Below are 14,155 nucleotides of genomic sequence, written 5' to 3' on the forward strand. Positions count from 1 at the left end.
ATCAAAGATTACTGAAAAAGTAGTTATCAGATCTCGATAAAATTTGTATGTGACCACATGATAAACATCAGCTTTCGATTTAATTAAAAATTATCAAAATCGATACACCCAGTAAAGAGTTATTGCGGATTTTCGAGAGTTTTCCTCGATTTCTCTGGGATCCCATCATCAGATCCTGGTTTCCTTATCATGGTACCAAACTAAGGATATCCCCTTTCCAACAAAAAAAAAGAATTATCAAAATCGGTACATCCAGTAGAAAGTTATGCGGTATAATACAACGTAGGTCGACGAAAAAAGCGTCAAGTAAAAACGCGTTATTAGATATAACTCGAAAAGTAGTTGTTAGATCTCAAATAAATTTAAATGGGACCAATTGACACACACCACCTTTCGATTAAAAAAAAATTATTGAAATCGGTCCACCTGGTCAAAAGTTCTGATGTAACATACATTAAAAAAAAAATACAGTCGAATTGAGAACCTCCTCCTTTTTTGGATGTCGGTTAAAAAAGAGTAATGAACGTCCATCTTGTTGCCTACACGTACATCTGTAAAAACTTTTCCTCTCATAGTTTTAAAAAGATAAGTTAAAATGTCTACTAGTTTCAGCCTGTAATATCCCACTGCTGAGCATAGATGTCTTTTTCCATGTAGGCGAAGGAGCAAAGCTTAATCCGTTGCTCCAATGTGGGTTGGCGGATATATTCCCTATTATGAGTAACGATCGCTATCAGGTATATATGATAACAACCGGGACCGACAGTTTACGTGCTCTGCGAGGCACGGTGGGGAGACCCACAAGGAGTAACAACCAGACTGGAAATAAATATTTCTATTTTTTTTTTATGGCACGAGGTCGGCAAACAAGCGTACGGCTCACCTGATGGTAAGCGATTACCGTAGCTTATAGACACCTGCAACACCAGAAGCATCGCAAGCGCGTTGCCGACCCAATGCCCAATCCCCCCAGGAAATAAGTGTACATATATGATAACTAGCATATAAGTGTAAATATAAACTTAGATAATAAAAATAACAGTATAAATACAAAAATGTCAAGAAATGTACACAGCTTCTACCCCTGGATAATTGTAAGATAAAAGTGAAGAAAAGGAAAAAGTAATAATAAATAGTAGTAATTATATATATAAGTAAATTAAGTTAGCATAACTTTAAATTTTGGTCGGTGGACTCACGTGGGATTAGAGATACTAAGCTTAGTTTAATTAGTCTCTAAGTTGCATATGTAGGTGCCAAGGTAATCGAGAGTAACAAACAAATAATTGGAATAACAAGAGCACGGGCATTATAAGCCCGTGGATATATATTGTTATAAAAAAAAAAAAAAAAATCCCCCCAGGAGCGTATAAACACAAATAGCCACTCCAAGCGGGAATCGAACCCGCGACCGTCGGTGTTTAACGCCGCCGACACGGCACACGCACCATTATACCAAAGCGGTAATCTTAATTAATAAACAATAATTCTACACCTGTAAATAATATTCTTGATTTAAACTAACATTTGCCTAAATAAGGACAGAAATCGCCTGCTTTAATATAGAAAGTTTTCAAGACAGTAAAAAAAAATTGTAAGACCCAAACCTAATTTGGTATTCATTATAGACACCATATTTAGAAGTAAATCGGTCTCCGGCGCCACGGCTTGATCGCTATTTTTATACTTAATCACCATTAGCTATGAATGACTGGTCTGAAAATGTTTTTAATGTTCCACTCAACTCTGTTTAAGTTCTAAATTTAACCATTTTTTTGTCGGCACATAATTGTATTATAATAAATGAAATAAGTGTTTCCCTGACGTTTTAGGAATAACGTATTAAACATTATTTAGAACATCATTAACAGTTCGGTCTGAGATCAAAAACTCTAATCATCATAATTACGTTAAAGCATTTACGCTTAGTCGGAGATGAAAGATATTAGTAACGCTCTATATAACATGTATATCATTAAGAAAATACTTTGATCAATAGCAAACATCTGAAATTTACGATAATTTAATTTTGTTGCAGCACGCGAACGCAGTCCGGGAATCAGCTAGACTCATCCTCGACTCGCCGGTACCAGAAACAGAAGATGCCGTGATCCTCGCTAAAGCACTACGTAGCAGGCCACCAGTAAACATGCTCCCAGCCGCCAAAGCTGGAACCTTCTTCGCCAGAGACAACCTATCCAACTTTATCGATTGGTGCCGCAAAGCATTGGGTATCCTCGAGTGTCTCCTATTTGAAACTGATGATTTATGTCTCCGGAAGAACGAGAAGCACGTTGTCTTATGTCTTCTAGAAGTGGCCAGAAAGGGAGCAGTTCTTGGCATGCCAGCTCCGTTACTTGTGCAAATGGAGAAGCAAATTGAGAGGGAATTGGCTGGGGAAGAACTGAGACCAGATGATTCCGCACTTGGCTTAGTTCCCTCTGGACCTCAGCCACAATTGGTTACGAACGATTTGAGGAGTTTGGACGAGAGGGTCAGAGATTTGGTAGAGAGGTGCTCTTGTCCCACTCAGTTCCCGATGGTGAGAGTTTCGGAAGGAAAATACAGAATCGGCGATACTAGGATGTTGATCTTCGTCAGAGTAAGTTTGTGATTTTTGTAAATCATTACTGTATCTTTAAAAAGCGTTATTCGTAAATTATTAATAGTTAATTTATGTCATTGAAACAACTTTTTCGTATATTATCGTGGAATGTTAAGTTTTTTAGATGCCCCGACGTTTCGGATACTTTAGAGCAACCACGGTCACGGGAGGAAAAAGTTATTTCATTGTAATAAGTGAAATTCACCTAAACATTAGAAAACAGTAATAGTTAATCTATATTAATTCCTGAGTTGCTTTGAAGTAGTCCATTCCGGAAAATACTATTTACCCTACATAGAAAAATTAATAAGGCAGATCAACAAAAATAGAAAAAAAAAGATACTTTGTGGACAAAAATATCGGGTCCTCAACTCGACCAAGTTGTTTCTCAAGTAAGACTAGACCAGACCAGGTTAATTACATTCTTCTCGTTCAAAATATTATGAAAAAAAATAATTACAACAATTGAACCCTTACATTTGCTGACCAGCCAAACAACAAAATATTTTATATCGACATATAAAGCTAAACAGGAAGACACGGTGACACTGATTAACTGTTTTATTTACTAAAGCAGTTATTCTAGATGCTGAGTTTATGATGGCTAATTATAAGTACAAACAGCGTTTATATGCCTGTCACGTATCATTATTTAATGGCATAACTAAACCATATCTTTATGTTTGTTACAAATTCATATTTTTATTATTTCCTTATCACTACACAGTATAAAACAAAGTCGCTTCCCGCTGTCTGTGCTTAGATCTTTAAAACTATGCAACGGATTAGAGATAGATAGATAGAGTGATTCCAGAGGAAGGTTTATATGTATAATAAATGCCAATTATGTATCGTTCTTTCAAGAATAACCTCTAAAGATAACATGTTTGTATTGTCTAATGACGAAGATGCTGTGAACGTTGTATATAAAGACATTCTCTAGTATATTTAGTATAAGCATTGCACCCGTGCGAAGCCGAAGCTGGTAGCTGGTTTTTACTTATATAAATAACATAGATGTGTAGGACAAGTGATGTTGCCCTTCGTGCTTAACTTACTAATATACATATAGTGAATTTGTAAATATAATAAAAATAATAACTTAAAAAAAAAAACAATATTATGTAGAATAGTCTTGGTCAGTGAACTCGCGTCGATTTTTACAGATTATAAGGCTGCATGTTTAAAAAAAATGGAATAACAAAAGCACGGGCATTATATTTATAAGCCTGTGGATATATCACTTACGTAATAAAAATAAATAAATAATGAATTGAAAAAAAAAAATAAGTTACGTTTCTTGTTGTCTGTAGAATATGTTCACAAAACTGATGGAGATATTCAATTCAATTGTATTTGTTATCTATGTTACCTCAGAACTTTGACTAGGTGGACCGATGTTTTTTTTTAATTCGAAAATTAGTCCGTGTCCGTGATCTGATGACTACTTTTTGAATAATCCTTGATAACGCGTATTTACTTGACTATTTGTTCGTCTACCGTTAGTTATATTACTTGTCGATGTAATCAAGGTCGGTTTTTTTTTGGTTTGTGAGCAAACACAATTATTTAAATAATATATTATTGAACAATAAATGTATTTTTAAACGCCATATATATGAAGTTAGTTTTCATTTGATTAATTTTATACACCCAACCACTTCTGAACGGGCTTAAATAATACTTTCGCTATTAGAAAAAAGTACACGTAGGCTATAAAAGATCGCACTATTATTTATAGCAGTGGATAGTTACCGTTAATGTTAGCATGACTGGAATACCTAACAAGAGGCAACTTCAAGACAAAAATATAATTACGTTTAGTTAATCTGTGTTTAGTTAATCTGTGATTAAATATTATTTGAAATCTACCTTTCTCTTTCTCTCTCTGTGTGTGTGTGTTTGAATGACGATGACACTACATTAATAGGTACTTGGCAAAGTGATTGACATTGATGGATAGGTTACCTGTTATTATGACACACTAATATTATATAGCCTACAAATCTGTTTGAAATCTTAAACTTTGTTACAATTGAAGTAGATTATTCATTAATAAATTAACTAAACATTGATAAATCATAAAAATAACATTATTTGCAAATAAAATAGCATCGTGAGAAAACTGTGCAATGTACGAAAAATACAGTTCGCATATCTATTAAATTAATTACTTGAATTGTCAGCCTTATTGTACTCGTCTTAAAGTTGATAATTGCACTTATTGAATACTTATTAAATGACCTCGTTTCGAACCTTGCATCCCTCGATATGGAGTGATTGACAGTCCAAAACGAAGAACTAATTTATTTCGATCCGTGATTCAGAACAATATAGTCGTTGAAGGAGATTTATGTACGCTGGCCAATGTCGACCAGTGTTAGCTGAACGGTCTAAAATTTATCTTGGAATTTTTCTACTTGGAACGTTGGCGATAAAGTTGTCGATAGTAATATTACAAAGATTTATTTGCTTACTGGTACCTAATAATTACTTAGTAAATAATAGTGGAACTGTAGTAGAGATGCTAATTTATAAGTTACTAGCTGTGCCCGCGACTTCGTCCGCGTATAATTTAAATAAAAATATTGTCCAGTTCTAATAAAAGCCTAAGTTACTCCTTATTACATCAGCTATCAGCCAGTGTAAGTCTAGTCAAAATCGGTCCGCCGTTTCAGAGATTAGCCGGAACAAACAGACCGACAGACAGCCAGACAGGCAGACAAAAAATGTAAAAAAATGTTATTTTGGTATTATGTACCGTGTATACATCCGTATGCGTTTAGTAAAAAGCGGTTATTTTAATATTAAAAACAGACGCTTAAATTTTATTTATTCGTATGCATATAATGTATTCGTCGTATCTGTATGTGTATAGCCCTTAAAAGAAAAAAAAAATGAGGTAACTTTAACGATTCTTTCACCATTCAAAAATCATAATTAATTATTTATAAGTATCAGTAAGGAGTAAATGGCTAAAGTAGGGCCCAATATAATGAAGAAGTATACACGTTATAGCGTTTAACTTCCAGTGCGAGATAGACTAATACTGATAGGTTTAAATCGGAGCTCTAATGCATTTTTAAGCGCTTTCTCGCTATCTTTTGATTTATTAAAATTTTAATACTGCTAAAATTGTTCAGAAACGGGATGTTTACCATTTCTGTTTATTTTCATTATTGCGGGCTCGATATTTCGACATTAGCTACGAATGTCTTGTTCACGTGAACAACATGGTGATAAAAAATATGGTAAATATTCCGTTTATGAATAATTTTACCAATAATAATAGTAATCCATAAAAAGTGTTAGTAAAAATGATAATAAATCAAAATAAAAATAAATTACATAGTATTAAATATAATAAAAATATGAATATTTAGAAGTATTTAAACAATATACTTTCGAAGATAGATAAATAGAAAACAATAACGTAAATATGTTAGCTTTACCACAAAAATTAAAACTACCGCACTTTTAAAGAAACTATACTAACTGACCCTGCAAACGTCGTTTTATCATAAATGTTATTAACCCCTTAATCCCCCCCCTATAGTTTAGGGGTATGAAACATAAATTTTGGCTGATTCTCAGACCGTAAAAATCGGTCCTTATAATATTCATAAAAAGTCATAAATTAACAGCTGTGACAACGTATATAGAAAAAACAACAACAGTAACGTGTATGCCTTTTCCCTTTAGATTAAAAATAATTGTGTTTGCTCACAAACGAAAAAAAACTGACTTCAATTTCATCGACGAGTAATACAACGTAGATAGACGATAATTGTGTTTGCTCGCAAACGAAAAAAAACCGACTTCAATTACATCGACGAGTTAATACAACGTAGATCGACGAAAAAATAGTCAAGTAACTACGCGTTATCAAAGATTACTCAAAAAGTAGTTATCAGATCTCAATAAAATTTATATGTGACCACATGACAAACATCAGCTTTCGATTAAATTAAAAATTATTAAAATCGGTACACCCAGTAAAAAGTTATTGCGGATTTTCAAGAAGTTCCCTCGATTTCTCTGGGATCCCATCATCAGATCCTGGTTTTCTTATCATGGTACTAAACTAGGGATATTTTCTTTCCAACAAAAAAAGAATTATCAAAATCGGTACACCCAGTAAAAAGTTATTGCGGATTTTCAAGAGTTTCCCTCGATTTCTCTAGGATCCCATCATCAGATCGTGGTTTCCTTATCATGGTACCAAACTAGGGATATCCCCTTTCCAACAAAAAAAGAATTATCAAAATCGGTACATCCAGTAGAAAGTTATGCGGTATAATACAACGTAGGTCGACAAAAAAAGCGTCAAGTAAAAACGCATTATTCGATATAACTCGAAAAGTAGTTGTTAGATCTCAAATAAATTTAAATGGGACCAATTGACACACACCACCTTTCGATTAAAACAAAATTTGTCGAAATCGGTCCACCGGGTCAAAAGTTCTGATGTAACATACATTAAAAAAAAAAAAAAATACAGTCGAATTGAGAACCTCCTCCTTTTTTGGAAGTCGGTTAAAAAAATAGTCAAAATCGGTACACCCAGTAAAAAGTTATTGCGGATTTTTGACAGTTTCCCTCGATTTCTCTGGGATCCCATAATCAGATCCTAGTTTCCTTATCATTGTACCAAACTAAGGATATCCCCTTTCCAACAAAAAAAGAATTGTCAAAATCGGTACATCCAGTAGAAAGTTATGCGGTATAATACAACGTAGGTCGACGAAAAAAGCGTCAAGTAAAAACGCATTATTAGATATAACTCGAAAAGTAGTTGTTAGGTCTCAAATAAATTTAAATGAGACCAATTGACACACACCACCTTTCGATTTAAAAAAAAATTGTCGAAATCAGTCCACCCGGTCAAAAGTTCTGATGATCTCTGAACATACATAAAAAAAAATACAGTCGAATTGAGAACCTCCTCTTTTTTTGGAAGTCGGTTAAAAAGTATAATCCGGTACATTAAAATAATTATCTGTAAAGCGTGTATTTACTTTAGAAGTTTACGTACACCCAAAATAGTCATGTGTCAGCTATAACTGGTTGAAAAGTAAGATCGTGCTCCAAACGTTTTGTACAATATCAACCTATTCGATTTGACCAAACAAGGAATCGAACCGACGAATGATTCATCGATACCTTAACGGTACGCTTGCTTTTATAGAGTTTAAAAATAGTTTTGTACATACTCGTACATACGAAATGATGTTGTTATTATGCAAGGAGATAATACTTTCGGGCATTCCATTAGAGAAAATTAAATGGTATGGTGTTCGAGTTTCGAAATAATGGGTTTTCATTTGTGGCATATTCTCATGGTAACGGAGGATACTTTTTATACCATTCACGTTATAATTTGTTATATCTATTACAAGTAATAACCTAAAATCGCTAACAGCCGCTGATGGTTTACTATTTTTGATTATACTTAGGATTCTTTTGCTTATTGTATTTGAAACTGGTCTGGTGCTTCTTCGTATCCCTTTATCCCCTTATTTACACTTGCTTATTTAGGGTTCGTCTCACAGTTTTATAGTTATCAGTTTTATCATTATTTATCATTTTGATAATAATTTGTTAGTGTTTGTCTACCAAGTATTCATTTGCCAGTCACATAATATAATATTTTTTTTCCAGATTCTCCGTTCCCACGTCATGGTCCGCGTCGGAGGTGGCTGGGATACTCTCGCTCACTATCTGGACAAACATGATCCTTGCCGTTGCAAGGCTCAACATCGCTCCTCTCTCTCTGCTCGACTCGCTCGTCCAAAACACGACCTATCTGGCGCTACCGTTACCTACGAACGACCAGACCCTGGACCCACCTCCCTCCCATACAAAGATTATAAGGACACCAATAACTACGAACCAATGTCCTTGCCATATTCATCTCCTAAGGTCTACAACGATGCCCCAAAATCTGGACAATATTTATCCAATAATAAGTTGGATGCTCCAACGAGTTTTCCGTATTTGGGAGATATGGACAGAGCTTTATCTCCCAGCAGAAAGAACCTCGCTGCCAGGAACAGTAGCCCAGGAAGACACTCTTCATCACCTGATCGTAGAACCAAGATCGTTGCATCCAACCACTTGGTACCGACTCCTCACGCTATTAGGAATAAGAGTCCAAGGCCGGTCTCTCCTGCTCCAGCTACTGAAAGTGCTTCAGATAATGGATCAGAGGTTTCTGATGAGGGGTACAGGAGTTTGGGAGTGGTAGCTGGGTCCACTCAAGGGTCGCCATCTACAAAAACGACGAACAGATATTCGCTACACAGTCAAAATTCCATGGACGACGCTGATTTTAGTGGTACGTATTCTCATGATACTACAATTATGTATTTTCATATAAGAGTAAATCAAAAATTTCTTTGTACAAAAGTAGGTTTCAAATACAATTTTGAACCGCTATTTTAGAAATTATGAAAAGCTACCACATATTCAGAATGTAGATTCTCCAGAGAAGAGTCAGCAAAAAGCTTCGCAGCTCTTTTAAATTTAAATTCTTAATTCTGTCAATACTGTAAATTTGTTCAAGTCTTGCATGAAAAATTGTAGCCTTCGTAAAATAATATACTTAATACATAATACAGGAACTAATAGTAATCAATGATGATGATTAATCGTCAAATATTTCACTGGATAAGGAAGTGTTATCGCGCTTTCTAATATTGTATCAAACGAGTAGTTCTAATCATTAACAATTATATGGCCGATTGGAGCATTATATTTTTTCCGTAACACGTAAAATGATGATTAAATCATCAGCTTATCGATCGAAAAAAAATTATATTTAATTTTTCGTAGTGATCAACAAATTAAAAATAATTTTGTGTCAGCGTAGAAAGAGAAAAACAGGCTTATCTATATACTAGCTGTACCTTGCGCGCGTTGCTACAGTTTTATTTATTTATTTTTTGGTCGTCCCAACTCAGAAACCTTTGTGAGTTCATGCACAACACTTTGCTGAAGATCATGACATGATCAAATGCATAGTTTACGATTCTATATAGGCTATATATATTTAAAAAAAGTTATTATACCTCTTACATTTTTCATAGTTGTACCGATTTTGATGATTTTTTTAATTAAAAAAGGTGATGTTTGTAGTGTTGAAATATGATTGAGATCTGATAAGTACTAGTTGAGTAATCTTTGATAACGCGTATTTACGTTTCGTCTATCTTCGTGTAGTACTTGTGGATGTAATCGAAGTCGGTTTTTTCCTTTGCAAGCAAACACAGTTATTATAATATGATTCAATATAATAAAGTAATTTAGGCATTTTATTGCTGTATTATTCACTATTGTTAAATCAGTCACTTAATTATAATAAAACTAATGTATATCTTTGATAGCATTATCGTCAACGTGTACCGATAGTAAATGTGATTTGTAATTACCTCAACACAACCCAACGTTCAATCAAATTAAAACCAACCACCAAAAGTCTTCTATCCCATAAGTGTTCTTCGATATTTCGTACATGATATTAAAAATGCGGCATAATAAGTTAAATATAGTGCTTTAGAGCTTTCCGAAATCCAATTGTCAAACAATTCTTAAATCTTAAAAACAAGTTGTAATAATAGTATATTCTCAATATTCAGTACAATCTGCAATGTATGTATAGAACTAAAAGCTTTTTCGAGTCTTTTTTTTATTCCTTAAATAACCCATTGTTTGTTTTATGGAAAAACTAATTAAGAGACGATCCAAGAAGTAAATTGGTGCTAAATATTGACAGTGGTCTAATATTGGAACAGGTCATCGTTTACACTTGAAGCTTGTGACGCGTCAAACCGACGGCTTTCCTCAAATACATCAATATATCTCAAGTTTCAACTTTCTGTAAATAGCTACACCTATGCGAGCAATGAAAGTGACAATTGTTTTGCTTATTCGAGAATTTTCTCAAGTTTTCTCGATAAATGTACAAAATTTCGTATTAAATAACTTATTAAGTCGCGTATTTACTTTGAGTTTGTAGCTTATGTAAATTTTTTCTATTCGAAAATTCAAAAAACTTTCTCATCTAACATCAACTAATTCATTGAAAAACTGTTACAAAAATTCCGAAGAAAAGGAATCTAAAAAAAAAATCCGAATTGGTAAAGGAATATTATAACCAAACTGGAAGAATTAATCCTACACAATTCCTATTAAAAGTTACTCTTCAAAATGGTTCTGTGATTAGCCCAAAATCATCACATTGCCCTACCTTGGACTTAGGCATCAATCAATGACTTTTAGGCTATATCTGCCTCAGACCATCATCCTCTTATCGATAACCATTACCGATCTTTCTAGACGATTCCCGAAACATATCTCTAACCTACATCAACACAATTATACATATGTAAATGACTGCTTGTGCGTTCGTACGTTTCTACTTGGTCCGTCTCCGTTTGGATCGAATGTCTATTGTTTGATAACAAACTTGGATTGATATCAATGACATTTAATAAATGTCATTATATGTCCTTAACATCTTTAGTTATTAGAGTTCTGTGGGACGCAGATACCCATTGAATAAATAATAAGTATCAAATAACACACACACGGTCGTCTGTTCTTACGGTAAGCAACTTAATGCTTGTGTTACAAGTCACAGCAGACTGTTATTGCCATTTTTTTATTAATATACATAGAAATAATACATTTATAAATAAATATAAATATTATACCCAGATTCAGGGGGGAATCGAACCCAAACCTGCGAAGCAGAAAGGGCCACTATACTGTTACGCGTTAGGGTTCGAAGGATTTGGAGAGAAAGACCTGCTGACTCTTTTCAAGACTTTATTCACTAGCACTAGGTTCAACACAAAGCACTAGGTTCAAACACTAAGCACTAAGTTCAAACACTAAGCACTCACTATGTCCTCAGTCGTAGCCAATGTCGTAGGTTTCACTGGTACCACTCTTGATCACTAGTTTTCACTCTTGAAGTCGCCTCGAAGATCGCTCAAACTGAACTATACTCGCTCGCCTCCCTGCGGCTATTTATATCGGCCGACACGAGGCCCAGACCATTCTGGAAAGTTCGCGCATGTGCCCGGTTTTCGAGACTATACTTCTACAAAGTTCCACAGTAGTTCCTCTAACGCCATCTAGTATTGAGTAGAGAGTTTCATGCGGTCTCTGTCTTTATGTGGTTTCAATGGTTGCCGCTAGATGGCGCTAGTTTCTTCGAGTGTTCGTAACAATACAAACTGCGCCAACGGGTTAGTCAAAACTTAGTCGTTCATGCCATGTGTTGCCTCATAAAATATTAACCCAAAAGAAACTTAAATAGGCAGTTTGACTCTACTGTTATTCAGACTGTTAAGTAATGGTACCATTCTTTCACCGCTCATTCTCTTTGTAAGTCTATTATGTTTTATGTATGTTTTTTTATTTTTTTTGCCGGATCTTTTAACCGACTTCAAAAAAAAAAGGAAGAGTTTCTCGATTCGATTGTATATTTAACGTAAATTGAAGTCATTATTTTTTGTTTTAGAATAAACACAATTATAATATTTATCTTCGTACTCGTATATCTTATGTAAAGTAAAGGATATTTGTATGTGTACATTTTTAAATTTATCAAAAGTCTATTGGTACCCCTGTACTTCACAAGTCTACCTCTGTACCAACTGTACAAACTTTGTCGACCTTTAAAATGATTAGTATACTATATATAAATAAAATTGAAATTTCAATATAACTTTGTTTTTCCAAGTGCACTTAGCTATTACACGATACTAAAACTCAAACAAAGATTTAATAAAATTTGTCTGTCTGTCTGTTTTTTTATTTGTCCGGGATAATCTTCTAAACGGCTGAACCAATTATTATGCGACTTTTACTAAAAGATAAAGGAGGTTGTGGAGCAATATATAGGCTAATTTTTATTCCAGAATTCCTGCAAAATCGGGATTTAAATGAAATAACAAAAAACATTTTTTTATTAAAAACGACAAGTCTTGCGAGAAAATTATACATCTATACTGATATTATAAAGTTGAAAAGTTTGTTTGTTTGTTTAAACGTGTTAATCTCAGTAACTACTGGTTCTATTTGAAAAATTCGTAGATCAATAGTTGTGTATAAATTCGTTACTTGTGCTTCATAGCGGAACCTAACATCACAAAACGCAAACTCAAGCCTGACTGAATTATTATTATATTAATGTTGCATCATAAGTTCTGCCGAGACATCTACATGTTAGATCTAACAATTGAATCAATCAGATTTGATTACGAAGTTTTAATTTAAAACAATTACCCTTGGGCTAAATATGAACAGGTTGGAACAGGATACCGATGACGAAACACGACTGAAAAACTTTTATTACGACAAACACTGATTACCCCTTTGGCGCAGTTTGTAGTCACCCTGCTTTCTGCTCCGAGGGCTGTGGGCTTGACTCCCACCCCGACTCTGAGATGTTTATTTATATTTGTATTACTTATATGTGTGGTATCAAAAATGTATACAAGCATTAAGTTGCTTACCGTAGGAACAGACGATCGTGTGTGTATGTAGAACGAAAAAAGTAGTAAATACTCTCTACTTTTATACAAAACATCTAAATAGCTACGAAACCGAAAATCAGTCCAGCGAAAGGATCACCATCGAAAGCGAAACACAGGTCCTTGATAGGAACAATGTACTACCGATTTAGTGCTAAACATTAACATTTAAATTTAGACTCTAGATGTAGAATTTTAAGAGTTAAATTAGAAAAGCATATAATCAGTGTAGGAACTCGCTCTTACGTGAGAGAATTTGAAAACATCGGAGGGTGAATCAACATTCTTTTATAGAGCACAATGTGGCAGCACATAAGGATTCGTGTGTGAAGTGGGCTAAGTTTATAATTGTTCCATAATTTGAATGAAATTCGGTGTCGTATAAAAAATATGGACGGCCAGAGGTATGGGAGTTGGTGTTTTTTTTTAATATTCTATAGAAATAGAATTAGCTCTGCATTTTCAGAATCTTTAGAATATAATCGAGAATGGCATCTTTAGGTATGTAGTTCGATCTTAAAACAATATTTATTTCTCATTCTTATTACGGAGTCACGAAGTAATACACTTAAATTGTTACAAATATTAAAAAAAAAAAAAATGTATAGGAGAAGAGAAATAGGACAAAAAAGTGAAGAAAGTAAGTTTCAAAATAATTACTTTACGATCTTTATAAATATTAGGATGTCTAATTAATATTTCAATTTCATCGTCAAAATTTTTGGACAAGAACCTTGCTTGCAAAGGTTCGGATATCTTGTGAGTATTATGTTTCAATCACAATGACACATGGGCGTGGACGACCAAATCTGTGTTGCCTTTTAGGAGAAGAATGCACCTAGTTACTCTGAAAAGGATTCAGATTAAATAAATTTTGAAATGGATTTCTCTATGCTTATTATTCTCAATAAATAATAGTGGAACTGTAGTAGATATTCTATAATAGATATTCTAGATTCTATAATAGATAGAATTTATATCATTACAGCCTATACAGTCCACTGCT

The 14,155-nt window shown here is 33.9% G+C and overlaps 1 protein-coding gene across 1 annotated transcript in view; it reads left to right on the forward strand.

Annotated features, from left to right (window-relative positions):
• LOC123663231 (GAS2-like protein pickled eggs) overlaps window positions 1-14,155 on the forward strand; it is a 98,627-nt gene that overhangs the window by 80,408 nt on the left and 4,064 nt on the right. The window contains exons 3-4 of the mRNA XM_045597924.1: window positions 2,039-2,602; window positions 8,267-8,942. Of these exons, the coding sequence (XP_045453880.1) occupies window positions 2,039-2,602; window positions 8,267-8,942 (1,240 nt within the window). The remainder of the gene's footprint in view (window positions 1-2,038; window positions 2,603-8,266; window positions 8,943-14,155) is intronic.

This window comes from Melitaea cinxia, chromosome 20, assembly GCF_905220565.1.
Source record: "Melitaea cinxia chromosome 20, ilMelCinx1.1, whole genome shotgun sequence".
NCBI lineage: Eukaryota > Metazoa > Arthropoda > Insecta > Lepidoptera > Nymphalidae > Melitaea > Melitaea cinxia.